General features: G+C 46.3%; 1 protein-coding gene across 3 annotated transcripts; it reads right to left on the bottom strand.

Annotated features, from left to right (window-relative positions):
- Positions 1 to 27,867, bottom strand: LOC119458241 (uncharacterized). 3 transcript variants are annotated; one of them, XM_037720074.2, is made up of 4 exons: positions 7,950 to 8,359; positions 4,059 to 4,175; positions 928 to 1,014; positions 1 to 110 (listed from the first exon to the last, which is right to left on the bottom strand). In XM_037720074.2, the coding sequence occupies exons 1-3, from the start codon at positions 8,196 to 8,198 to the stop codon at positions 928 to 930; spliced, it is 453 nt and encodes a 150-aa protein (XP_037576002.2). In that variant the 5' UTR covers positions 8,199 to 8,359; the 3' UTR covers positions 1 to 110. The 3 variants fall into 3 exon arrangements, with proteins under 3 accessions (XP_037576002.2, XP_049526851.1, XP_037575998.1); XM_049670894.1 differs by lacking the exons at positions 928 to 1,014; positions 4,059 to 4,175; positions 7,950 to 8,359 and adding exons at positions 21,548 to 21,631; positions 22,388 to 22,504; positions 27,485 to 27,867 and having other exon boundaries at positions 53 to 110; XM_037720070.2 differs by lacking the exons at positions 1 to 110; positions 928 to 1,014; positions 4,059 to 4,175; positions 7,950 to 8,359 and adding exons at positions 20,669 to 20,788; positions 21,548 to 21,631; positions 22,388 to 22,504; positions 27,485 to 27,866.
- Positions 27,868 to 27,914: the final 47 nt, after the last annotated feature.

The following is a 27,914-nucleotide window of genomic DNA, read 5'->3' on the forward strand; positions in this document are numbered from 1 at the left end:
TTTGATAAGTGTTCACACTTTATTCATTTCTAAGACTGCGGCTAACACGCCTTGTACGTTTGCGCTTCAGAGGGCCACAAAAGCGGAGTCTTGCTTGGCAGCTCGTAGGCCTGCAACGGAAAAGAAATACATGTTCAAGAAACGCATTCGTGAATAGGACATAGCCGTAATCGCGAGTTTGAGTAGAGGTATTCCCTGAACGTAGCATTGAACTATATAGAGGGCACTGAAATTCGTTAAATCGACGAGATCGCATTCACGTGGATGACAAGTGGCTTACGTTCGTGACCAGGACCAACTCAATTTGTGCAGGAAACTGTCCTTCAACGTACTCGATTGCACTTTTGCACACGACACTCCAATATACTGCACACGAAGCGCAAACATGAAGCAGACAGCCAAGCCAGTGAAAACAAAGGATAATTAGATTATCTTTCATTGATATGTAGAAGAAAAATTGAAATAAAAGACGAAAATCTGAACTTGTCGCAGTCGAGAGCCGAAGGAACAGCTCCTGCAATGGGCATTACTGACGACCATACATGGCGCTGGCTAACACCGTCATAGTGGATCTTGTGCACAGACAGATATCCAACACAGCCGACCGAGTACCTTAATGGTAAAGTACCGCACGCATGGCTTGAACAATGCGGGTTCGGCTCCAACCTGCAGCGAGCTGTGTATTCATCTATTTTTTTGCCTAATTCTAAATTTCCAATAAATGTAAAAGTTAACCGACCATATGCTTTCCTTTATTTCATTATTTGTCCCATATGGTTATACTAAAAATTATCGGCTCAGTTCTTTTTATGCTTGTTTCCAGTTTTTAGAAAGGTGATGAAAAAAAAAATGTTTTCACGTATATTGCAGAATCAACTCAATGCTCAAGGACTTTGTGGACACTGCGCTGATAGAATGAATACGTACCTACTGTAGGGGCTTGCACCAGGCAAGCTGGAGAAGAATGGAGCCATCGTACATGCTCGAGTACAATGCCTGACACACCCCATTTGGCTGAAAGAAAAAAAAAGTTGTTTTCTTTTCATCATCTGCCCGCGCGAAATTAAAGAGCACTTTGTGAAGTATAACCGGGTCATGTTCTTTACGTATTCCCTATAAATTTTCACTACTCGTGACAGGTAGAGTAGCAGGTTGCATGTAAAGCAATGTCAGACAATACTTAGTTATTCCGTACTGCGAGAAAAAAAAGAGCGAATGACCACATGCACAGTAAACAGTATTCCAACATGATAACTTACGGATCATGATATAAATTTTATTATATCGAATGGAGGTTATGGGGACTATAGGATATTTAAAACGACTGGTTAATTTCAGGAACGAAATGTGCGGGACGCCTCTAAACTTGCTCGTGATTGAGGATAAAATTGCTTGACTAACAAATATATCATCAATCACATACCCTTGAGTAACAGATACTTATGTAATCATGTCTGGCATGGCTAAAGTGTCAGGAATTGGGCGCCGCGCTGTCACGTGTGACAAAGGGGGTGCCCGCTTAAATATATCTGACGACTGGAATTCAAACAGGACAACCCAGTTGGGTAGGATAAGGCCGAAACCTCGGCAAAATCAAGGCATAAGATAACTACTGTTGCGATCCTGTCAGCTGGCGTGGTGAATCTTGCGGGTTGAATACCGAATTTCAGTACAGCGGTAAAGTAGTTAGATCGCCCGCATGGCAATAAAACGACAACGAAGTTGGCAGTGGCCGCTCTTGAAACACTCTTGGTGAATGGCTGCAGTGATATATCTCGCCTATTTCCGAGCGTTCACCATAATGCCGATGTTCGGCTCATGCAGAAAACGTGGAAGTTTATCGCTATTCAGTCAAAAGAGGGGAAAAGTGGGTTTCTTGGTGGTTGGCGACTAAATGGGGTGTGCAAGGGAGAAAATCAGACGGACAGAAGAAGATGCACACAGCCCTATCTTCCAACATTATTTTTGTCGACATATAATTTTGTCGACCAAACATTTATTGAAAGTCAGTGCTGTGTGCGCCCTACTCCAGTTCATCTCTTCCTTGCTCAGTCGCCACGTGACTGGTGACCACGGTTTTCCGATCCCGCGAATTGCCAACGAGAAGCTCAGCACAGCCTGTCATCACGCCCCCCCACCCATCACTACGGGCCAGCCAAAACAAGAACGGAATCATCACAAGTTCAACAACCCGTGGCGATTTTACAACTGTGGTCCCACCGTATGGTTTGCACAAGTCGAGGCGCAGCTGTACGCCAAACGTATGTCGCTGCAGTACTTTAAGAGGAAGATTCCCGTAGACCTCTTCGTTTGACCTGGCCTTCCATCATGGCAAAAGAAGCTGCAGAACGACCTCAAAAGGGCATTTCATAATTCTCTCGCCATACATCTACATCATAGGTGAAACAAAACGGCGTGCTCTTGAAATGCTCAATCATATATGAAGGAGCTTCTCAGCCGCCATGGTCCTCGTAACCGTCAAGACCGACGGTGGTAGTTCTGCTGTGGCGTCACTGGGCTGGTCATTGAAAAAAAAAAAAAAAACTGCATGCACTACACGCTCTACGGTAATCTATATGGTCGAAGCTGTGGGGATCTAAGACGCTGCCGAAGCTATAGAATTCTGTGCTATTGTAAATGGTCAAGAAAACGGTTAAATCAATGCGCTCCTCGATAATCACACTGTATGCTAGCCTCCGCTTACCACAGTCGTAGTCTGCACGTCTCACGAATTGTCAGCTGCCCCACTACCCGAAAATTGCAGCGCGACAGCTGGCCGCTCGAGGCCCTTTGCGTGTATTCGCGGGCTTCTTTCACGCTTGGAAGAACACTTATGTAGCACGTACTGAGCAACAAAAAGCTGTATCGGGAGTTTTTCAGGTTGCTCTACAATTGTCATGATCACTCTTCATCGATTGTAATATTTGAGAGGTTAATTAGGACTTATTATGCAACCAGGCGGAATGCAAAAAGTAGTCCGAGTAGCTCCAAGCGACGGCAAACATTACCTTGGTTCTGTCCAGCTACGTGGCATTTGCATACTTTAAGATCTTAGTGCATGATAGTTGGGGCACCTTGTATATATGCATATATACATATACCTTCTTAGACTGGGAATGCTTAGGAGTGAGGATCAACGGCGAATATCTCAGCAACCTTCGGTTTGCAGATGACGTTGTCCTATTCAGCAACAATGGAGACGAATTACAACAAATGATTGAGGACCTTAATCGAGAAAGTGTAAGAATTGGGTTGAAGATGAATATGCAAAAGACAAAGATAATGTACCATAGCCTGGCAAGGGAAGAAGAATTCAGGATCGCCAGTCAGCCTCTAGAGTCTGTAAAGGAGTACGTTTATGTAGGTCAATTACTCACAGGGAACCCTGATCACGAGAAAGAAATTTACAGAAGAATAAAATTGGGGTGGAGTGCATACGGCAGGCATTACCAAATCCTGACTGGGAGCTTACCACTGTCGTTGAAAAGAAAAGTGTACTATCATTGCATTCGACTGGTGCTAACATATGGGGCAGGAACTTGGAGGTTAACGAAGAAGCTCGAGAACAAGTTAAGGACCGCACAAAGAGCGATGGAACGAAATATCTTACGACTAACCTTAAGAAACAGGAAGAGAGCGGTGTGGATTAGAGAACAAACGGGGATAGCCGATATTCTAGTTGACATTAAGCGGAAGAAATGGAGCTGGGCAGGCTATGTAATGCGTAGGATGGATAACCGGTGGACCATTAGGGTTACAGAATGGATACCAAGAGAAGAGAAGCGCAGTCGAGGTTGGCAGAAAACCACATGGGATGATGGAGTTAGGAAATTTGCAGGCGCAAGTTGGAATACGCTAGCGCAAGACAGGGGTAATTGGAGATCGCAGGGAGAGGGCTTCGTCCAGCAGTGGACATAAAATATAGGCTGATGATGATGACATACCTACATACACATTAGTATCGTGCTGGCATTCGATATACAAAAAAAGGAGCAGAGCCTTGCAGAACATTTTCAAAGTTGATAACATGTCCACTTCGTGTTTCTGGACGTTTTTACCTTAGACACAGCAGGTGGGCAAACAGCATTGGGGTAGTCGCCATGGCGAATGCAGGCACTTCGGGCGGTGGCGAACTCCGCTCGAACGATCATTCCGTCCAACTCATCTTCGGAATGCTGTGAAGAAATAACGCGAGGCACGTCATTAACAGGATGACTGCAAAGTTTGACGAGCCCATGATAGCAATGGAAGAGCGAGTGAAAAGGAGCATGAATCTGACATGACAAGACATACATGCGACAGTGAGGAAAAAAAAGAAACGAAAGCCTTTGTAGTTACACAGTTAGCTCACTGCCCCAAACAATGCTACGGTCGCAGCTGAGGGCTTTAGCTTGTTGCCGATTATAAAACACCAAAGCTTGGGACAGCAGTCGCTGGAATAGCGCTAGTAGCAACATGTATCGGATTCCTGAACCTGAAAGCGTCCGAACTGTTTGTTTACACGTTGTCGTAAGAAGCAGCATAAAAAGATGGGGCTGCTGCTAACGCCAGAAGCTAAGTTGCAGACAATTAGACATTCGAATAATCATTTTGTGCACTCTGGTTGAACTCGACTTCGCAAGGTGGCGCCATAGGCGCTGCTGTTTCCGGTATTAGATAAATGGTAACATGTACACGGACAATTTATTGCTTGTAAAGGTGATGCTAGCTTATGGGAGTAGTTCGGCAATCTACTTGCATTTGATCAGTGCTATGTACAGTTTCTTGAATATTGTGATCATGCAAGTTCTGCACGCAATATTTGTCAAAGGGTAGCGAACTTTCGTCCAATGAAGCAGTTATAGTGTACCTTGCATTTTGCATGCTGTTAAGGATTGATGATGAAGCGGTTTGTAATAAACAAGGAGGCCTCGTCGAAGTGAGTAGCAATGCGCGTTACCTGATCGTAGACTGCGTGAATTTTCGCAACACTGTCGCCGGATCACTAACACGTACACGAAAAATGACTAACTGCTATCGTCATATGTATGAACGGGAACATGACCACGTGGCAAATAGCCTCCCCGTCAACGTGTCGTGTGACCCGGCGGCGAGATGTAAAATCAAGTGGAGAGAGTGGTGCCGTTCCTTCTAGTGCCTGCACCTCTGGCTGGCGCTCAGGTGTGCTCCCTAAAGGGCTGCAGAAGGTAGCGCTAACCTTTCCTTTTCACATAACGAACCACTTACTAGTACCTCTGGCTTGCGTGTTTTTATGCTTTGGTACTGGATGCCAGCGGAGAAGAACCGAATAATTTGATACGACAGCCGTGCTAGCCGGCAAGCCCTTTTGAAGCTGTGATAGACAAAATGCGCCCATTTTAAGTTTTTGCTTGTGGCCATGTCACAACATAAAGGTAAAAAAAAGCAACAAATTCGTTGGTCCTTCTACTCCGTGAAGATGGTTAACCACCAAAGCTGAAACGTGCGACCACAGTGTTTATCACTGGGTCAATCCCGAGGGTTCACTAAAGTGTCTAAATTATGAGGTTATACACACACGCGTTCGGCTGCCACGGAGAGAACGACGCCATTGACGGTATGCACGCAGTCAGCCGTTGTCGATTGCGTTCGATGTCTCGAGTTTGCTCGGCAGCGTGGTTAGCAGCATTCGCTCGCCCATTGCCGCTTGCGATTCTTCGAAATTAAATTGCTTCAAAATGAAATCTGTCCGTCACGTAAGACAATGAATGGCTCATACCCCCGTAAATGTGGCCTGCCCATTACGACGACAAAAGAGAAGTGAAATTCCACGCTGGAATGATGAGCGGCAACGCAGCCAGCTGCGGAAGCAGACGACGACGCTCGAGCCAATGCTGAAGATCAGTTTTTTTTTTTTTACGTACATAGACGCCACCGAAATCTGTGCCTTAAAACAAGCTTCGCTTGAAAACGAATGATACGGGGGTCCAAGCAGAATACTGAACGGTGTATTTTGCTTTCACATCTCGCCACGGCGCCACGCAACATGCGGCTGACGAAGCTGTTTGCCACGCGGTCGCATGATTTCTTTTATAAAGATGACGATTGCACATCCTCGGTAAATGTACAATCGATAGTAGTTTCAAATAAAGGGCTGGTAATAACGAAGCCTCGAAACTCGAAGCGCATAAAATGACGGACCACAGTTTCGAGTCGAGGGGGTGGTCTTGTGTACCAACTAAATATACATATATGTAGGTTATGGTGTCTCGCTTAGCTAATGCGTAAGATAAACTTATTAACAGACATGAGTTGCCAAACGAAGCAGCTGCTTGATAACACTTTTCTAGTCCAAACAGCGCAGCATTTTTGACAAACGGATATGTAATGGGACCCTAGTTGGCGGAACTTGCAATTCAAAAGCTCACAATTACGGCGAAGAAAGCTATCTCTGCGTTAGATTAGGGTTGAAACAGTCAACGTTGTCAAACAGTCAAAATGGTCATGGTAAATGTGCGGGCTTCTAAATGTCTTTTTTAAATCTTTTTTTTTTACCTTGACTTGGTTAGTGACCACGACTTATGGAGCAGAGATATATGTAGGAATACCACACGGGTCCATGAGTAAGAGTAGTGTTGAAGATTAATATCCAAAGGACAAAGGTGATGTTCAATAGCTTGTCAGAAAGAATTCGTCGTAGGCAGTCAGCCTGTAAAATCTCTGGTATACGTGACCTTACTCAGAGGGGATTGTGATCACTAGAATAAAATTTACAGAATAATAAAAATGGGTTGTAGCGCTTAAGGCAAACATCACCAAATCATGACTGGGAGCTTGCCGCTATCACTGAAAAGAAATTGTGCAATCATTGCATTCAACCGGTAATAAACATATGGGGCAGAAACTTGGAAGTCAACAAAGAAGCTTCATAGCAAGTGAAGGACCGCACAAAGAGCGATGGAGCGAAAGTTAGGCGTAACAGTGAGAGGTAGGAAGAAGCGGTGTGAATCGGAGAACAAACGGGGGTAGTCGATGTTCTAGTTGACAACAAGAGGAAAACGTACAGCTGGGCAGGAAATGCGTGTATGGAGCAGGTAACCGGTGGTCCATTAGAATTACAGAATGGGTACGTAGTGAAGGGCAGTGCAGACGAGGATGGAAGAAAAAATGTGGGGTGACGAATTTAGGCAATTTTCTGGGAGAACTTTGAATCAGCTAGCGCAAGACGGGGGTAATTGGTGATCGCTGGGAGAGGCTTTCGTCATGCAGTAGACATAATGTAGACATCGCACCAGTCCTGTGTTCTCGTCTAGTCGACGTTCCTTTCCGCTACTATTTTCTTCCTTCTCATTGATAAAAAAATTAGGCCATTGATGACTACACGGGCCTTACTTAGCCGTGAACATTGCGTTGATCCTGGCCCCGCTATATACTATCTATAGGCTCAAGACGGTAACTTATTTTGAATTTATGGTTGAAGAAACGCTTTTTTTTATTTGGAGCTGCAGTGACCACACGAAGGAAGTAACAATGGAGCAGCACCGTAACCGGGTGCTTAAACTATAAAGAAGACAAACGAACTTGCGGCAGTATTCAAACTTTCCTTGGTGGCTCAGCCACAGTGATGTTGATGGGTGCCGCATTTTTGTCAAGCATGCGCGTTCAGTTAGTGAATTGCCCGCCAGCACCAGATTATCAAGTTCCTTGTTTGGCAGCGACAGCCACGGTAACACATTCTTTCCTTGCAGATTCTGCCCACATTCTTTATCTTGCGTGCTCATGCGACCAACAAACTCACTTGGAGGTTAGCGCTTGTATCTGCTAACAGCTTCCGGACGGTCGTTTCGCACACCAAGTCCGCTTAAATTTCGCATGACATTTGATGTACGCGGTTTTTCGTACTCCAAAGCGTAGCCTACTAGCGTTGCAAACAAAAATGCGGACTTTTTTTTTTTTTTTTACTGGACGGACACATCGTGAGACACACTCACCTGAAATGCGACGCGAGTCATTCCAAGCAGGCCGTTGAGATAACCCGTGCGCGGCTGGAGGTCTGGTGTCCTCAGAACTTGCTCGGCATACTTCACGAAGGACTGGTTCCCGAGGGCATCCGACACCAGGGTGCAGCCTCCCGGCCACGCCTGGTCGCTTGTATCCCGTACGCAGCCTTCGAACAAGTCCGGCATCCGGACACCGATGGCTGCTGCGCACAGCAGTAGAAGCACGATGAACTTCGACATGGCGTCCGAGGTGCTGGGTGCCTTCGGAAGATGTGGTGTTGCTGAGCTGAGCCGCGGAAGACTGGCTGTGCGCGGGCACGTTCGTCTCTCTTTAAGGCCGTTCTGAAGGGGAGGGTTAGTGTATAAATGGCGCTGGTGAAGCTGATAGCAAGTTGACTTTGCGGTTTAGAGTGCCACTTATGAGGACGGCGTGAAATGTTGCTTTTGCAAGTTTGAAAGGCGTCATTGCATGAACACGCACGCACATTGACGCACGCGCACTGGGTACTAAGAGACAATATTCTGGGATAATTGCCCTTGCAATTTGCGCATGCCTACGCAGGGGATAGTGGTGTAAAAAATTTGTCCGATGCAGTTTTTCTTAACTTTATTTCATATTTTTTTGCGATATTATGACTCATATGATGTTTGAAAATTAGCAATTTCTGAGCAGCATTCTGCGCACCCACTTCTTTCAGTGACGGAGAACTGCCCAGGGGTACAGATAAAATGCATGTTAAAGAGCATAAATCAGGACTTCCAGGATTGGTCTTTAGTGGCACGAGCATCGAGCTACACTCTTGTTCCTTGCGCAGCACTGCCGGCTCACTTTCTGAGACGACCGGGGACAAAACTAAAAATAAACCAGAAAAAAAACTTAAATCAATAGTGCATTACGAAATTCATGGGCTTCATTATAATGATACCAGAGCATTAGGTTAGTTACAAGTTCAGTTACTGGTCTGCCTGGAACAATGAGAATAATTTGAAATCACTGATTACCACAGGAAAGCACCGAATCGTGCACTTTAGAGACCCGCCACGTGAGCACGACTTTGGCGAAATTCCTAGAAACCTGGAAGTAGAAAGCGAAGTGATGCCGTCACTAATGACGCCACACACAAGAAGGTAGTGTGATATTTAACCGGCTAATTAATAAAAATGGTACATCCTCCTAGCAGAGCGGATGTGACATCAGTCCCTCCTTTCTCGCTTCTCCTCTCCCGGCGCGCAACTGCGCGCAACAGCTGCGCGCGCGCGTCCGCACCGGAGAGGGCGCGTAAGGTGAGCTTCGTTACAGTGTACTAGAAGGGGGCAGTGGGCTTACTCTGCCGCTGCTCTGACGCAGTCAGCGTCGCATCCAAGAGGTGGCGCCACTGGCAACTTCAATGGAAGCTTTGCTTGCAGAAGCTTTGATTTTCCTTGCGTTTCTGACGGTTTCAGTTCGAAGCAGTTCACACTCTTATTTGTTTTTAATTTTGGCATACTTGACAGTCCTTACATATCTTTAGCAAGCACTATATTTGTTTAGGCCACATGATATTTGCCATAATAGTACCTTGTGGAAAAGGAAGACGGCTACTCTTGGGCTTATGTGGAAGGGGCCTTCAAATTTTTCGAATTATCGGGCAATCGTAAAAAAAATTGAAAGAAAATTTTGAATGAAAGGGACGGTGACCAAATATACGGTTTCATGCCGTGTCGACCTAATGTAAAATTTTGTCAGACAGAAAACAATGCGCACATACTACCCAGCTGGGCTAAAAAAAAAAAAAAGAAAAGAAAAAAAAACATCAGGCATGCTAACCAGGTTTGTGCCTTTGCTTAGCCAAAATGAACTTGTATATATGGCTTAAATATTTCATTGTTGCACTTTAGTTGTTCCTTGCTTCACAGTAGCCTCCTGCGTTTATTATTAACCATCATTACGCTGGCACACATTTATTAAGTCAAATCAGGTTGATGTTTTCCATAAAGAAATGGAGGGAGGCCTGAACAAAAAGTGAAAACTAGTTCACTTGACAATTAGGCTCAGGCCTGTGCTTATGTACAGCTATATAAGGGTAAGCAAAATGAAAATAACAGGGCTGTTGCTGACACAAAGCTTTTATTTGCAAGTACAGCAAGCCATTGTTTCATGCACTTCAACTCATAAGCAATGGTTCAACTTCAGCAGCTTGGTCCTCTGCCGCTTTCCTGCCTTGTCACAGTTAATTTCTTTCACATAAAAATGCAGACGTGTGACAATGTAAAAACTAATTATTTTAGCTGTGAGGCTAAGAGTGTGCACATTGCAGCCAACTTCGAGGGGAAGCTTACTCTTAACAACTGCCAGCATGTCCATAACGCTGTCAGAGTGTGGCTCACTCTGACTGAATGGAGGGATAAAGGAGGCCTCCTCGGTCACAGAAGTTTGTTAGCCGGGCATGAAAACTTTCGCCTGGTGGCGTCATAGTAAGCAGCTTTATGCATTCTTGGCATTTTGTGCTGGAATTGACAATATACTCCCGCGCAACATAGCCCGCAATGTGTTAAGTGAGTCTCGAGTCGCTTCTCGCCACGTGCTGGTTATGGTCGTTTGAAACCCGCAGGCCCGTGCAATGCTGGGGCACCACGATTTGTGTGGCCTCTGTGGCAGTAGCGCTAGCAGCAGTGTGACTGCACTCATTTCGGTCACATGATGCTTCGAGATAGTCAACTTCCAGTAAGGAGCCCAGTGTACCTTCCTCGCAGTTTCCTTCGCTAACTGACCTAACTAGACCATAAAAAGAAAGACAATTCAGTGATCAGGAACTGCGGTGGACATGAGCACAAAACGTGGCTCGAAATGGAGCTCGCATACGGCGCTCGTGTCGTCCAGGGGCTTGTTAGCTCTGTGGAGGTTCTTTTCCCACTCTTTCCGTCTATTTTTATCCTTCGGGACGCCAAACAAGGACAACTTCGGCCCATCCTTCACATAAGCATAGCCTGTTTGGCACCCAGGCGCGTAACAGTGATTTTGTCGGTGCCGCGGCATGGCTCAGTTACTGCAAGGTATACTAATCTCTTGAAGGCTATGTGCGAAAAAAAGACGTCCACAAAAAAACAAAAACAAATAAACAAAAAAACAAAAAACAAAAACAACGCAGCTCTGCAACTCCAACGAATATGATCGGGCACTGGGCGGGCACTGGGCAGCTGCGCCGTCGCACCCACGCTCCATTGAAACTGACGCCAGCGCCGCCACTCGGGCTATCGGAGAAGCTCATATCTGTGACATTCGTGGAGCCGCCGCATCGCATAGCCTCCGCCGGAGAGTAAGCCCACTGCCCCCTTCTAGTACACTGTAGCTTCGTGCGCCGCTTGGTAGGGGGCGTCGCCCCGCCAGGTAGCGCGAGCTGCGCTTCCTCCTCGCCCTCCCTCGCTCCTCTACCGCGTATCATATGCCAGGGGACAGACGTTCGCTCGCTCGCTTGTTCCTCCGATTTCGGTTCGTGCGTTGCGTTCGCCATGGAGGTGGTCGACGAGGAAACCACCGGGTCAAGCACAGCCCACCGACAAGGAGAATACTTACAGACGATGGTTCTCTGTGCCTGTGTCGTTATTTCAAAACATACAGACACGAAGTTAGCCTAAGTCAAAGATTAGAACCGCCTAGCGTTTTTTGGCACTCACATGCACCTATGCTATACCCACCATGGCTTCTACAGGCACCGAAAATAGAAACGTCAATCGAAGGTCTTAGAAATGGAAGCGACGTTTCCAGATTAGCAGCGAAGCAATTAGCTATTCGACAAGTAACAGTAATCTATTCACGTCTACACGGACGGTCCTGTAATCAAAGAAAGTGCGACTGCAGCTTATGTTATACCATCCTTACAGGTAAGGACGCATGTCGGCTAGGACGCACACGTCGTCACCAACAATAGCGGAAGTAGTGGCAATTTACCCGCCGTGGTTGCTCAGTGGCTATGGTGTTGGGCTGCTGAGCACAAGGTCGCGGGATCGAATCCCGGCCACGGCGGCCGCATTTCGATGGGGGCGAAATGCGAAAACACCCGTGTACTTAGACTTAGGTGCACGTTAAAGAACCCCAGGTGGTCCAAATTTCCGGAGTCCCCCACTACGGCGTGCCTCATATTCAGATCGTGGGTTTGGCACGTAAAAGCCCATGATTTAATTTTCTTGTGGCAATTCTCCAAGCCACTGAGAACATTTGAGACACCAAAAACGTGGGTAATCTGTATAGACTCGTTATCGGCTTTATCATGTCTTGAGAGAGAGAAAGAGAGAGAGAGAGGAAGCGAAGAGAGGAAAGGCAGGGAGGGAGAGAGAGAAAGGATGCATAGAAAGGCAGGGAGGTTAACAAGAGGTAGTTCCGGTTGGCTACCCTGCACGGGGGGAATGAGTAGGGGGTTAAAAAGAGAAAGAAAGTGGAAGGGAGGAGAGAAAGAAAGATAGAGGAGCATAAACAAACCACGTACACTACAGAGCGGTATGGGGCGGCGTTTTTAATGTATGTCGTGAAGGCCCATAGACCGCAGGAACCTTAGAAGGGCGAGTAAGGTCTTCTGTACGGATGTTCTTTCGGAGCACTGATCTAACGCTTTTAGTTCCGCTAGTGGACGGTTGTGCAATTGGTCCAGCACTCTGCACAGCACTTGTCTGATAATGCAGATAATGAGAGATAATGATAATGAGAGATGAACACAGATAATGTGTTCGAGCGTCTCATCGCTGCTGCACATGTCGCACGTGGGGCTGTTGGCCATTCCAATAAGGAAGGCATGTGTGTTGAAAATATTGATGACAACCGACCAGACACACGATTAACGTATGCAGTACGGAAGAGTTTAACTCAGGCTACTGAAGGAAAACAGTGAAGTGATATAGCAGTGGGTCCCGGGACGTGCTGGTATAGCAGGCCACCAATTTGCAGACTCGTTGGCAAAGTCGACCGATAAGGATGCAGAAATTCAACGCAGCCCTTCATCACCAATGGACACGCAACGCACATTAAGAGTAGTAAAGAAGGGCTAGTTTATGTCAGCCTGGTTCAATTAAAATACCACGGAATCGATTCTTTACGAAGTGGGCGCTCAACTGAAATACTAGCTAGAGGTAGAACTTTCGAAAAGTACCGAGGCACGAATTCATCGACTGCGTCTTGGGACAGCATATACCAAACATTTTCTATATCACATAAAACGGGCGTCTTCCCCGGCTTGCTCCTGTCGCAACGATGATGAGGGTGTGGTCATGTACTCCTCGAATGCCCGAGATACGCGACACAAAGACGCAAACTAGAACAAGAGCTACACTTCACTTATCCTCATCGACCTTTCTCACTCGCAAAATTGCTGGGCCCATGGCCATCGAAAATAACACAGCGAAAAGCATTGAACGCACTTGAACCCTTTTACGAAGGCACATGCATCCCTAACAAGTACTAGATATCCCACTGAAAAGTCACACAATGTAACTACAACTTGCGTCTGTTATTTGTAATTATTAGCGCTTGTGTATTACGTGTTATACTCTTTTGTATTTTGTGCTAAAGCTCACTTTTATCTATGCTGCGCGTGCACTACTTCAACTCTGTGTAATTCCTCAACTGTTTACATGCTCATCGCAGTCTACATCGCGGCCGCTTGTGTGTGTTTGGAACTTTTATTGCGATAGCAATTATATGGACACTCAAAAGCAGATTTCTGCCGTCGGCGTCGCCGTCGCCGTCGGCGTCGCCGTCGCCGTCGCCGTCACCGTCGCCGTCGCCGTGAGGTTCCGTATGACGTCAATGGAGATGAAATCGTGGCCGCGTGCCGCCGAACGCTGTATGTGCGAGTGAAAGGGCGCGAGGGACGCGCTCTTTCACGGGGAGTGAACGCACGGCGGAGAACAAACGCGCGTTCTGCGCCGTGCTTCCTTAAGGGCTGCAGAAGTAGGCGTCTCTTTCCTCCTTTACAATCACCATATATGTAGAGCAAACGCGCCTTCTTCCGATGCGCGAGAGGCCGTGGGGGAGGGGGGGAAGGGGGAGGGAAGAGAGGCGACGTTTAGCTGCGGCACCAAGTGCCTATTTATATCAGAGGCTCCGGCAACAGTCACCAACGCCGCACGCATTTTGAGCGAACGCGGGCAAAACGCCGATGGCGTCGACAACAGTTCTGCGTGTTGTTGCTACCAAAGCCGCTCACCTTACTTCGTATGACATTGCTGTGTTGCTATCGCATTCATTGCTTCGCCCTTAGGGCGAAACTGTGACATTTTTTTATTGCGATAGCAATTATATGGACACTCAAAAGCAGATTTCTGCCGTTGCCGTCGCCGTGAGGTTCCGTATGACGTCATTTGGAGAAGAAATCGTCGCCGCGCGCCGAACGCTGTATGTGCGAGTGAAAGGGTGCGAGGGGCGCGTCTTTCACGAGGAGTGAACGCACGGCGGAGAACAAACGCGCGTTCTGCGCCGTGCTCGCTTAAGGGCTGCAGAAGTAGGCGTCTATTTTCTCCTTTACAATCACCATATATGTAGAGCAAACGCGCCTTCTTCCGACGCGCGAGAGGCCGTGGGGGATGGGGGGAGGGGGAGGAAAGGGAGGCGACGTTTAGCTGCCGCACCAAGTGCCTATTTATATCAGAGGCTCCGGCAACAGTCACCAACGCCGCACGCATTTTGAGCGAACGCGGGCAAAACGCCGACGGCGTCGACAACAGTTCTGCGTGTGGCCGATGCTGCTGCATATCCAAGTTTATACAGCTGATAAAGCTAATATCATTACTCCGTATAGCTCTCTACAAATTTGCTATCGCAATTGATGCTTCGCCTTTCAGGTGAAACTGCGACAACTTTTTATATTTATATACTCGTATGCGTATAGGACTGTGTGCTGTACGTGGTTGTTGGGACCTATGACGTTGTTTGTTTTCCTTTTCTTGCTACATATATATTTTTTAACATTGTTGTTTCTGCTATGCGAAGAGGTGTAGCCATCACAATTATTGGGTGAATAAAGCTTTTTGTTTTCATTTCAATAAAAAACTATACTCGGGAAAGAGATTGCTGTGCCTTTGCTTGTCAAATATTCGCCTGGTGCACGTGTGGAGCATTGATCTTTCCAGAAAATGTTGACTGTAGTCCACGTGATAGAAATATTTCTATAGGTAAAAAGTAAAGACAACAATAGCGGCATAAATGTCAGTACGACGACGAGTTGAATAGTATGCATGGGTATTTCACTACTGCGCGTAGTAAAGGTTTCTTGAATGATCCGAGCACAATATTCGCTCTTTATTTGTCAATGCAACAGTTGCGGTTGTATTCACAGCGCGAAGTGGTGTTAGCCTCAGCTAGTTCATGCGGGGACAGCTTGTGAGGGCATTTGTGAACCTTATAAACTTTGAGAACACCTGCCATGTACGAGTGGGTCAAGCAGTAATTATCCCCAAAATTTAATAACCCAGCCTATACCGGCATCAGTACTTCTGCTGGTGGCAGGCAGACGAAGGCGAAAGAGAAGCCATTCTTCAGGGTCTTGTCTCGTTCGCTCAATTACTGCTGAATGCAGCGTGAAATAAATGGATGATTTGCTCTGACTTCATCGTGCGCAGCATTTTAGAGTACTAGCACATAGTGAAACTGCGTAAGCAAGAATAGTGACAGTGTGACAGGCGCGTTTACACTAGTAATCCGGTGAAATACTGTCACAGCCAAACGGAAAACAATGCATGCCAGACGGTATGGTGCATTGACATTACAGTGGCCACCACGTTCGTGTTTTAGCACCGCGAAGAGCTGCGTCCTTGAGATAACGTGAAAACTTTCCATAAACTAAAATAGCGTGAGACTAAATGAGTATGGCCACCCGCCTATTAGTTGTGAAGAAGGAAAGAAAATCTCGGGGCCCATCGTATAACATTGTTACTGAAGGGACCTGGAATACCGACGCCGCTTTTGGCATACGTTTTTGGCTAATTTCACTTGTGACGCGCAAGTGGTTTTATACCAGTTGGCACGAAACAGCACAAACTATCAAACTTGGTACCGCAAGTAAAACATAGCGGCGAAAGCTGAACAACTTTCAGTGCGGGAGGCAGCAGAACCACCAATGACAAACGCCGAAAACACCTAAAAGGAAAAAAAATTAAAAATAAAATCGTCTCCATGGTGTATCCTAAAATTCGTGATTCTCGAACATCAACTGGCTTTGCAAAACGTCAGTGGTACATTTAATGTAAGATATCGGCAAAAATATTCAACACATGGTGTATTGCACACACAGTGCACAGAGTGCTTATCGACGTTGCCATTTTTTGGGCGATATGTCCGTATAGCTGTTTGTCTTCAGGAAGGCGTGAGCAGGCAATACTTTGAGCCTCCAGTGATGTGTGCATTACCGTGTTTGCCGCCACATTCAGCACTCACCTGGCGATCAGAAAATTTGGTTGACCGCTCTTGCGCAGGAATTGGTCGTAACACGAAAATGAAGCATTTACTCTAAGAATCAGTGGCACCGTGTTGCACATTCCAACCTACAAGTCCAGAAATGTTCAGTGTCTTTATGATTTACCGTTTCGATCGAAGGGCGAAGCAATCACAGTGACAGCATGCACGCGAGGCCTGTGCTGCTGCGCTGCGTATACCCAGCATCCTGGGGGCTACCAGGAGTTGGTGAGTGCCTATGCGGCGAAACTACGTCCTTAGAGCTCCGGTGACATCGCGCACGCCCTTACACATGTTCAAAGGTGAGCAGATGGGCGTAAACGGTGATGGTGATGACAGTTTAATGTCATCGCCTTTAAAACTGGGCGTAACCTTGCCCGCTTGACCTAATCAGGTAATCTATAAATGCTTATGAATCTAGTATTTGCCTTCATCGATTTACTACTTGCTGTATACCTTAACTCTCTGTACTTATACCTTGTACTTGACTATGCCTGTAACGGATCCGGTGCTATCAATCTCATTCCTACTTTTTTTTCTACCAATACTGTATCTGAACGTCTTCTGCTTTTATCGACTGCTTACCAGTCAATGCTTTTTGAATTTCAGCGCTTCTGGAAGCTGAACCTTATCCACGGCTCTAGCTGGGTGAATACCTTTGCATTTCATTAGGATGTGCTTAGAGCGCGCCCGGTGGCCGCGGCTCATGGGGTCCTGGACCGAGGTCTCCACCGGCGCCCAGGACCTGTAGAAAGAACCTGCGGTCCCCCTTTATTTTAATAAATGTTTTCGCTCTCTCTTGTCTCCGTATATTTTCTGCAGCAGACTCATGCCTCACCTTGTTGCGAATATGTGCTCTGGTATGTTTTTGCCCTTAGGCAACTAGCTCGAGCCTCACAGAGCAAGACTGCGTTTTGTGTTATGCTACAGATTTTCCCTTCTAACTTCTTTCCTTTCTTGTAAATTTTCGTGTTTTTTTGTTTCAATTGTATGCATCCAATTCAATGTCTCTGTTTCTCCCACTTTCTTTTTGATGACTCCTGGTCGTCCATGTAGACTTTCAATTACCCTGTAGTTGGTTGCCACCTTTCTTGACCACTTCCTCGATATGTGTCCTCGCTTTTTAGGTACAAATCTTGGTGCACCTTACACATCCGTTTATTTTGATGTTGATGAGCCTTTCTCCAAATCTAATACTGCTCGGCGCTTCACCGGCCTCAAAAGAGTCCCCACCCAATTCACGCGGCACTGCCTCATTCGTGGTTTTACCGCAGCCCCATAAAGCCACCGGCCTACAGATTTTTTGTTTACCTTTCAAATACGACAAGGTATCTGCTTTTGAGCACAAAATAGCATTCGCGAGTGTTAGTGCTCACATCACCCTTTCTAATTTCTTCGCACCACCTTACATTTATTGTAGCCCCAAAGTGCTCTGTCCCATTATTGCTGTATTCTACTTCCGCGTCATTATTGGGCTATCTTGGAAGATGCTGCAGTAGGTCTCTCCGGAACTTATGTGTACAACAAGATACACTGATTGACTGTGGGTATGGAAACTGCTATTGTATTAATACCACGTTATTGCTCGTCTTAATAAAAGATCATAAATCCCGATACTCATCATACTCCCAGCCACCTATTTTTTCCTTCCTTTGTGCCGCTCAACTAAATATGCTCAATTCATGTCTGTTTTACCTTTTCCCACATCGAACCTCGACAACTTAGTACGTCTACTCCTCCACTTTTCTTGACCCAATCACTCTGTTGCATCACTACTATAGGAAATTGTCCATAACAGGTGGCTGCTCGAAATCTCATAGGCGCGTTTCGCTGAAGGCGTACACGCTAATAGCTTCGTCATTCAGCTATGTTTGAATTTTGTACAACTTGTCCTAATTGCGAGCAACCTACATGTTTATGCGAGAAGTTTTACGGTGCATATGCGTAATCTTCGTGCGACACCTCTTAACTATTATCGTTCTAATTCTCCGTGCTGGTGCATTGCTACGCTCAGTGCGTAATCCAACTTCCCGAGGGCCTGCGACACTTTTAAAGAAGTCACTGTGCGTGCCGGGAATCGACGTTCAACCAGGGCTGCTACACTCTCGTTGAAATATATCCCGTGATACATAACGCCGTCGCGGCTAGCACAGTGCGTTTTTCAATTGATGCCAATGACTGTAAAACCTATTTCGCGTACAGATCTATGTTTACACGAGTAGCCGTCGTGGCGCCACCGAGCGGAGACGGTGGCCCGGGTTACCTTGGATAAAGTGCCAAACGGTTTTAATGCCACGGTATTCTTGTGGAACGTGCAATGGCAAAAAATAGACACAAGGCGCCTTATGAAATAAAGTAATATTTATTTTGGTAAAACAAAAATTAACCCTTCTTGTCTTGCGACTTCTTCCCTTGTTGTGGCACTACGGTACACAGCATATAGTTGCCGTGCTAACGCCACAGGACGGCCTCAGGTGAAAAAGGTAACTTACAAGCAGATGTCATTCTAGTGGTTAAACGAAACAGAAAAGCTGCAAAAAAAGGAGAAACTTGTGAAAGTGGTGAACGGGCGAGATTATGAACAAGGGTAACTTGCTGTTACGAGAATCCCTTAGAGAACCCTAACGCAACACCTACTAAACCATGTACATTCTCTGACAAATGCACCTATTGATTTCCGAGCATTTGCCTTTCCCCGAAATTATTTCCTGGCCCTACGCGCACGGACGACTCACCCGTGATGGCTTTTATTCGACATAATCCTTTGGATCTGGCGTTCGCGATGGCACGCCATGCACCTACAGAGGACGGAACATCGGTGTGCGTAAGCCAGACCGCTATTGCTGCCGCCTGCCACTTACCCAGTGCTTCAACGCCCGACAAAAACAAATGCGTGAGTCCAAAACGTGCTTTCAGTCGTGCAGAACACGGAATTTATGCGGCACATGTCCCCCGTTTTTGACTCCTAAACGTGGCTTGCGACGTTTGAACACAGCATCGCTGTGTTCACTCGTCTGCCGGCACAAGCAAGGTACTCCCTTGTTGTCACTCCTAGCGATCACTCGTCTCATTTTCGAGACGTTTGCAGCCAAATATTTAGCCCCACCATTAACAACTCGAGTGCCGAAAGAAGTTGTGTATTGTTGGGGACCATAAAAAAATCCGCCTCCATTCCACCCTATTAAAGATGTACAACGAAGCTGTTGCCGACGTGAGACAAGCACAACCGCCACAAGCGACGTACGTCACGCCCTTGTTCGAAAGTGCAGCATGCATACTTATTCTGCTATGCCCTTGGCCAAGCGGAAGTGCCTTGTTGAAATAAATGAATGCTTAAAAGTTAATTGAGTCAGAAAATGCATTAAGTACGATTTACACGCAAATTGCAGATATGGTAGCTTCGGATTGTTATTCGAATAAACGAGAAAACCTAAATCTAACGTGGAAACTGAAAGACAAAGTCCTTTTACAGCTGCCGTTTGAGGTCTCAGTGGTCGCGGCCGCTAGTGGCGGTACTATTTTTACAGCGAAGCGTTCTATGGCTAGGGTCCCGGGATTTTTTTAAAATGTCTTTCACGTCGACAGAAAACCCAGGTTCGCTGATCCCGGGGGCAGTGCAGGGCCAGGAGCAATGGCTCATAGCCCCGTCAGGCAGAGGCGTGAAGTACGAACGCCTAAGAAGGACTTTCCACTAGATCCATTTGGCACAAGATTTCTGAACAATAGCAGAGACGACGCTAAATGACCTGCACTGTCTATGGCACGCCCGCATGGCGGATTTCACCATAACCCAGGCGCGCGACCCACCAGGCTGTTGTTTCACGAGTCTATTTCACTCTAGAAATCCAAGATTGCAAGACTGGTTCTGAGTGGCTGTCGAGGGTAAAACTCTTGACAACGCTCAGATAATAAACGACAACGCCAGCCCAGCTGGACGTGGAGTTCGAACTAAAATGATTTGATATAGTCGGCTGTACAATTTTCGTTTTATCTCTGGATTAACGCGCGTTTCACTGTGACTGACGCTAAATAAATAAATCTGATCGTGGCCTAACTATTGGGCTGCTGTGTTCAATAACAGGTGTTTGATTCCACTGTCGGTCACTGACTACTTTTTATTGAATCAAGGCTGAGACAGGAACTCACCCGACACCTACCTACCTACCTCAAGGTGCCAAATGTGAGGCAGAGAATGCTTCGCATGAGAAACTGCTAACATACTTTACACTGAATGCGCATGGTGTCGCACATGCCTCGCTCGATCATTCGCATTCGTTCGGGTCACAAAAACAGTACAGCTTGATAAGTGTTCAGCACACTTTATTCACTCCTAAGTCTGCGGCTCACACGCCTGGCACAGCTGTGCTTCAGGGGGCCACAAAAGCGGAGTCTTGCTTGGCAGCTGGTAAGCCTGCAACGAGAAAGAAATTATAATTTAGAAAGCGCATTCGTGAACAGTCCGGAGCCGTAATCGCGGATTGGACTAGACGTACTCCCCGAATGCAGCAGGGAACAAGACGAAATGTACTGCATGTCGCTAAAGTGACGAGGGCGCTGAGACGTGGATGACAAGTGCACGTACATTCATGAGCATGGCGAACTGGCTTTGTGCACGAAACCGCCTTTCAACGTACTCGACTGCGCTTTTGAACACGGCACGGAACAAGACTGCAGACGATTCTCAAATATGAAGCAAAGAGACAAGGAAGCCAGGGAAATCAGACTAATAAAGCTTTATTTTTAATTGAAATGAAGAGAGGGAAATGAAAGACGAAAACAGAACTTGCCATGGTTGGGAGCCGGAAGCACATTCCTTGCAATGCGCAAGACCGTCTGCCCCGAGTGGCGCTAGTTAATACCACCACGGTGAATCTTGCACACAGGCAATTATCCAACAAAGTTGACGGGAGGACAGCAGCGCCGGTAGCCTTAATGGTGAAGCATTGTACGCATGGTTTGGAATATATGGGCTTGGATCTTACCTGCTGCGAGTTTTGTATTCGTCTCTATTTCTGATTCACTTAATTAGCCACAAAATAATCGCTTCATTTCGCTGTGTGCGCGCGCGATGCCTCTATTCTAAGAATGTAGAAGAAATGTCTACGCAGATATAGGCCAGGTTTCTCCAGGCTACGGTTGTGGATACTATGCTGATGAAATCAATACATACCTAATTTAGAGGCTTGCACCAGGCACGCTGGAGCAAAATGGCGCCATCGTACATGAAGTACCTTGCCTGACACAGTCCATTTGCCTGAAATAAGTAAACGAATGCTTCTTGCAAGTCGGCGAGTACAAAATGTAAGAGTTCTTTATCTATTGCCTATAAACTTTATCCATAACAGGTAGAGTGAGTACCAACTTGCATGTGAAGCAATATCAGAGAAAACAATGACAGTTCGTTCGTGACAGTTCACCCAGAGACCGAAGTTGACAGGAAATGGTTAGAGATAGTCAGGCAAGATAGATTATATAGACAGTCAGGCCCCAGGAAGTTCGTAAGGTAACCCAAGAATGCTAATTGCCAAAAAAAAAACAGCAATGTAAAATACACATTAGATTGTCTTAAGTGTTCGAGCAGCGATGCTATTGAGAAACTGTGCTACGTCTCCCCTGAACGCGGGGAACGTATATGCCAGTACTGCGAAGGCCAAATCTTGGACTATTTCATCGAAACAGCAGCTTTATCGCTTTCCTAGCTGAAAAAAAAAATGTTTTTGAAGATATCGCGATATGCCCCACTGAACTTGAGGTCAGGTTTTTTCGAGGGGCCTTAGATTTGTCGCTTAGCATACACTTGAGTGAACAAATGTGCTAGCCTTGCCATTCCTGAAGATGCCCTAAATATTTACAGAAGCAAAGTGAAAACAGCACGCTATATTGTTCATTCTGTTTTCAAAGATCCATATTGTGTCGCGCTAGCATTCTATAGCATGAAAAATGTGCACAGTCGTGCAGAAAGTTTTGAAAGAATAAAACAAGTCCTATTTGTGCTTCTGGGAGTTTTTACCTTGGACACAGCGGGCGGGCAAATGGCCGCGGAGTAGGCGCCGGGGCGAATGCACGAACTTCTGGCGGTGGTGAACTCCACCCGAATGACGGCACCTTTCGACACATCCGAGGAATGCTGTAAAGAAACAGATAACGCCAGTCACGTCATTAACAGGATGGCAGGCCAGTTTTGCGAGCTCATGGTAGGCTTGGCAGAGCGCGCGAAAATGCGAATGAATCTGACGGCACAACAAATAAATGGAAAAGTGAAGAAAGAGCCTTAGTAGTTAAAGTTAACAAACTGCTGCTAATGCACCTACAGCCGCAGTAGAGGACTGTTGTAAAACACGGTAAAACCAAAGACGTAGAGAGCAACCGCTGCGAAAGCGTTGGTAGGGAGGTACTGCAGTGGTTTCCCGAACCTGAAAGCGCCAGAACGTTTGTTTTGACGTTCTCGTAAGGAGCCGAAAAGAGTCGCTGTACATGTACCAAGGTGCCGCTGCCAACGCCTGAATTTAGCAAAGAGCTTAACACTGGAATAATTTTATGGAGTGTGAACTCGACTTCAGAACGTGGCGCCATAGGAGCTGTTGGCGTCTCTGGTATTAAAAAAAAAATGGGAACATGTATATGACAACTTCTTGCTAGTAAAGGTAATGCAAGTTTATGTAAGCAGTCCGGCAATGTACTTGCATTGCATCAATCATATACACCGTTTCTTGAATATTAGGATATTTCTGTTTAGAACGCAAAATTTTTTTTTTCACATAGGCACCCGTAACTCTGCCAGCCGAACTAGTTTTGACTGGGTGCATTTCATGTCGTTAGATTTGCAGGAATGAACATCACGCATTTTGTCATAAACAAGGAGGCTTCGTCAAAGCGAGTAGCAGTACGCGTTAAGTGCTCGCATACTGCGCAAATCATTGCAACAGGATCACAAATAGGTACGCGAAAAAAAAATGGCCAAGTACAATCGTTACAGTTATGAAAGAGCGCGTGGCAAATAGTCGTCGTGGCCAGTGCAAGCCAGCGGATAACGGAAGAATTTGATAAGGCAGTCATGGCTAGCCGTCATGCGCAAGGTAAACATACCTGGTAGCGAAGCTTCCATAGAAACCCATACGTTCAAAACATGGTTGCTTACCGGCGGTTCATGGGGCTTAGCGCCACCTGTGTGAGGAGGGAACACTTGCGGCGGAATAAAAAATAATTTGACGTCATATCCGTTAAAAAAAGAAGTGACGTCATTTTGTTCTCATAGGCGCGAAATTTGTTTTCGGGGGCCTGTATATTCAAATGCCCCGCCATTCGACTTCATGGGCGTTCCGAGCTTTCAGCGCGAAAAGCGATGCCGGAAAAGCCGTACGGGTGTCGAAATCGCATCGCTGCACAGAAGATACTTTCTTTGGAGGCCGACGAACGCTTTGGGCGTAGATTGCGCACAGTGCTCGTCCTTTCGTTGGACGCCAAGCCCGTCGGCCAGCGCTGTTGCACGAAAACAATTAAAGTAAACAAGTATCTGATGGCCGCAACTCGCTACTTTTGACTGCACAGGTTAAGAAACAAAACTACCCGCGTCACCTAATTCAGACAAACGTCGACATGCCACACAACACAACATGTGAGGGGGGCGTATTGTAACAGGTGAACTTAACGAGCGCGCCTTTCCACGCACTCCATGAGTTGCATGGCATTGCAAGTGATAGCGGCGTCAACGCCCGCCGCTATCGATGGGCGCTCTCACGGTGGGCCCTAAAAATGTCTTTATTGCTAATGATCTAGTAAAATACAGTTGCATCCTTTCTCGCCATGCGCATATAAAATGAATTAGGAATTTTATTTTTGTTGAATGAATTTAACTGCGTCTCGCTTTAATTTAAAAGCGCTTTTTCTTTCCCAGTGTTTATTCCCTCCAAGCAGTCGCGCTTCAATCGCTGCTCCCATAATCAGCCTTGTTGATGTCGGTGACAATTGGTTCTGAACCGCTTTTCGCCCGAAGCTTCACGACCTATGTGGATCGACCTTGTCATGCGCACTGTTTTGAAGTTGCGGAAGATAGAGTGGGCCCATTTCAAGTTAAAATAAGATAGTTTTTGCTTGTGGCCATGCCACAACAAGCATTAAGGTAAAAATGGAGCGATTGGTACGGGGGTGCAAGCAGAACACCGAACGGTGTCCTCGGCTTTTGTTTTCGTATCTCGGCACGGCGCCACGCAACATGCGGCTGACGACGATATTTGCCACCCGCTCACATGATCTCTTTCATCGCACATCCTCGATATACGTACTCACGAGAGCAGTCTTAAATAAAGAGTGGGTAATGACGGCGCTTTGAGCTGCAACCGCATAGGTTAACAGACCTAAGGCTTTTGTGGGTAGTCATGTATACCAACTAAGTATCTACATAGATTATGTAGATATGGCTCCCTCGCCCTGCAAAATGCGCAAGATACTTATTAACAGGCAGATGGGTTACAAAACGAAGCAGCTGCTTGCGAATGCTAAGCTAGTCAAAGCAGTGCAGCATCGTCGACGAAAAAAAAAAAAGGTGTAGTGGGCCCCTAATTGACGCAACTTGCAATTTAAAGCGTAAGAGTAATGACGAAGACAGTTACCTCTGCGTTGGATTAGAGTTCAAGCACTAACCATGAACTTTCGGTGACAAACATTTGAAGACGAGAACCTGAAGGTCAAAGGGCTTAAGGTTTTCACCAAATATCCTACGGCCATGGAATCACAGGCAATGGCACCTAGTTGTTTAACGCTGTTATGATACGTGTCGTGTGGGAAGAGGGACAAAAAGATGTACAGATTACATTTTGATTTTGCTTCAAACACAGTGCCAACTTTTTCTAGCAATATGCAATAAACACAACCACAGATAGACCCTGCTAAAGAATGACGCAGCTAGGAGTTGGCACGGTTTTTTGCAGGTGTGCGTTCATTCAGACAGATTCTTCGCTTGCAGGTTCCTTTTGGCACAATGAACCAGAATTCGAAGTAACACTGACCAATGTGCAATGCCCCTAAACGTAAGTAATGTGGCTCAGGTCACTGTATTTTGCGCATCGCATAGATTTACATACAATTAGAGGGAACTATAGCACTAGCCGCTACGGAAACTGCAAGCAGGGTGGATCAGCAAGCATGGGAATTATGGGATAGTACAGGGATTTGCCCAAACTTCGTCCTGGCTTCAAATGGCTACGCGACTTGGTAAACAGATCTTAAAGTATTGCGGTTCAAATTACTGCGCAAACATTACAAAATTGTCCGACGGAAGAATTGGAACACAGGACCACTAACACCTAAGCCAGACATTGAAAGCATTACGACAAGGACGTATGTGCAAACGGAACCACTATAATCAGGAGTGATTATGCGTGCTCGCAGTGTGGCATTGCCGTCTGCGTCAAAAAATTTGCATTGCATTAAAATTTAGGCTAAGTAAGGCAGATAAAGCGCAAGAAAGGCCAGAAAGACGTCTGAATCCACAAGCACGAAGATCAGACAAGTCCAAGATCAGACAAGTCCATGTACTTTCCATCGAGGATGGTGGCTGAGCGACCGAAGCGCCAGAATTGCCTCTAGTAATTTTAGGAAACAATGGCGCATCCCTTGAGTGTCTGTTCTGAAGCTAGAAAAAGAATGCATCCGATTGACGATCTTGTTAAAAACATATCGAAAAGAATGAAGGGGTCCAGAGGAGGGTAGGTAGACTACAATCTATACAAGCAGATTAAGTTATGGCATAGAACGTTTCACCGAGGGACGGCTGCCTTACAGCTAGTGTCATTGCAAAGTGCGAACAAGTAAGTGCACTCTGACGACCAACTTTGTCTACTATGGCGGAAACTTAAGCACACAGTTTCGCAGTAGAAATGGGAACGTGAAGTGTTGCGCATAAACTCGTCGGGTCAGGTGAAGTAATCAAGGTATGGAGCCCGTACAAGTTGCTTCGTGACGCCAACAAACAAGCCCGTACGAAATCCTAAACATCTGTTCTTATTTTCACCTTGATTTGGTCTGTGATTGCGACGTCACGAGGGTAAATTTAGGCAGGAATACTACAAGGGTTCCCATTACCCGTGAGCACTGCTTATCCTGGTCTCGCATAAATGTAAGGTAAGGACGATATTTATTTGGAAATAGTGGCCAGATAAGACCGGCGTAAGAAGTGTGACGTTACGAAGGTAATTCTAATAACCACAAACCAATTCCAAAAAGCAGGCACTGGGGGGACAATTCTCGATACCATGGGCGCGTTTCAGTGGAGATAACGAAAACGAACTAGTGAGAATAGTTACTCCAGTACCTGTTTCCTGTTTTTTTTTGGAAATTGTTTCTGGGTATTAGAATCCCGTACGAAACTTCAATATGAAAAAAGATGGGAACCTCATAGGTACTTGAAATTTAGCGACGCACAAGTGTAGGATATAACTTGAAGCAGCGCGAAAAAGACGAGGACAACAATCGAAAACGAACACAACTGTTGTGTTTGTTTTCGATTAATGTACTCGTCTTTCTCGCGCGGCTTCAAGCTAAACTCAAGATAAACCAACTCGCCCAAATCAAGTTGTTGTAAGTGTAGGCTTGGTGCTGCGTGATAGTGCCGCGCACGACGAAAACCCGGACGAATAACGGACAAGCGCCAACTTCAGAATTTCTGGTCATGTGCACATAAATATGGCATGCCAGACGAAAAGGGAAACTAAGAAAAAAAAAAAAGAGGCCGGACCAAATGAAACTTGTATGGGTGGTTAAGCCACTATGAAGATACTGACGAGAGCCGCATCTTCGTGAAGCATGCCCGTTCAGTTAATTTCGCTCTATCCCCAGATTATTCCGTTCCTTAATTAACAGAGATAGCGACGGTAACGCATTCTTCAGTTGCAGATTCTGCCAAAGTTTTTTTTTTTGCTTGCGAATGTGACGAATAAACTCAGTTGGAAGTTAGCGCCTGTGCGTGCTAACAGCTCCTGGCCGGTTGTCTAAATTTCGCAAGATATATGATATAGGCGGTTTTAATTTCTCCGAAGCGTAGCCTAAGAGCTTTGCAGACAATATTGCGAACATTTTTACACTGGACGGACACATCACGAGCAACACTCACCTGAAAAGCGACGCGAGTCATTTCAAGCAGAGCGTTGAGGTAGCCCGTGCGTGGCTGGTGGGCGGATAACTTCAGAACTGGCTCGGCATACAACACGAACGACTTGTTCCTGAGAACATCCGATACCAGGGTGCAAACGCCTGGCTCCACGCGGTCGTTCGGATGCCGCACGCAACCTTCGAACATGTCGGGTCTCCGCATGGCGATGACTGCTGCGCACAGCAGTAGAAGCACGATGACCTTCGACATGGCGTCTGAGCTACTGGGTCGCCTCGGAAGAAATGAACTGACAGAGGTATGTCGCGGAAGATGGACTGTGTGCGGACGCGTTGGGCTTCTTTAAGGGTTTATTGAAGGGGAGGGCAAAGATGGCGCTGGTGAAGCTAACGGCCAGTTTACTGTGCGGTTTAGAGTGCCGTCATACGGTGAC

The sequence above is a fragment of the Dermacentor silvarum genome, chromosome 7 (assembly GCF_013339745.2).
Source record: "Dermacentor silvarum isolate Dsil-2018 chromosome 7, BIME_Dsil_1.4, whole genome shotgun sequence".
NCBI classification, from domain to species: Eukaryota; Metazoa; Arthropoda; class Arachnida; order Ixodida; family Ixodidae; genus Dermacentor; species Dermacentor silvarum.

Bases quoted from the DNA above. Each gene is read 5' to 3' on its own strand.
- LOC119458241 (XM_037720074.2), bottom strand. From the start codon at position 8,198: ATGTCGAAGTTCATCGTGCTTCTACTGCTGTGCGCAGCAGCCATCGGT. The intron at 4,176-7,949 runs GTGAGTGTGTCT...ATTTCTTCACAG, and splicing joins TGACTCGCGTCGCATTTCAG to CATTCCGAAGATGAGTTGGA. The intron at 1,015-4,058 runs GTAAAAACGTCC...TTTTTCTTTCAG, and splicing joins GCCCACCTGCTGTGTCTAAG to CCAAATGGGGTGTGTCAGGC.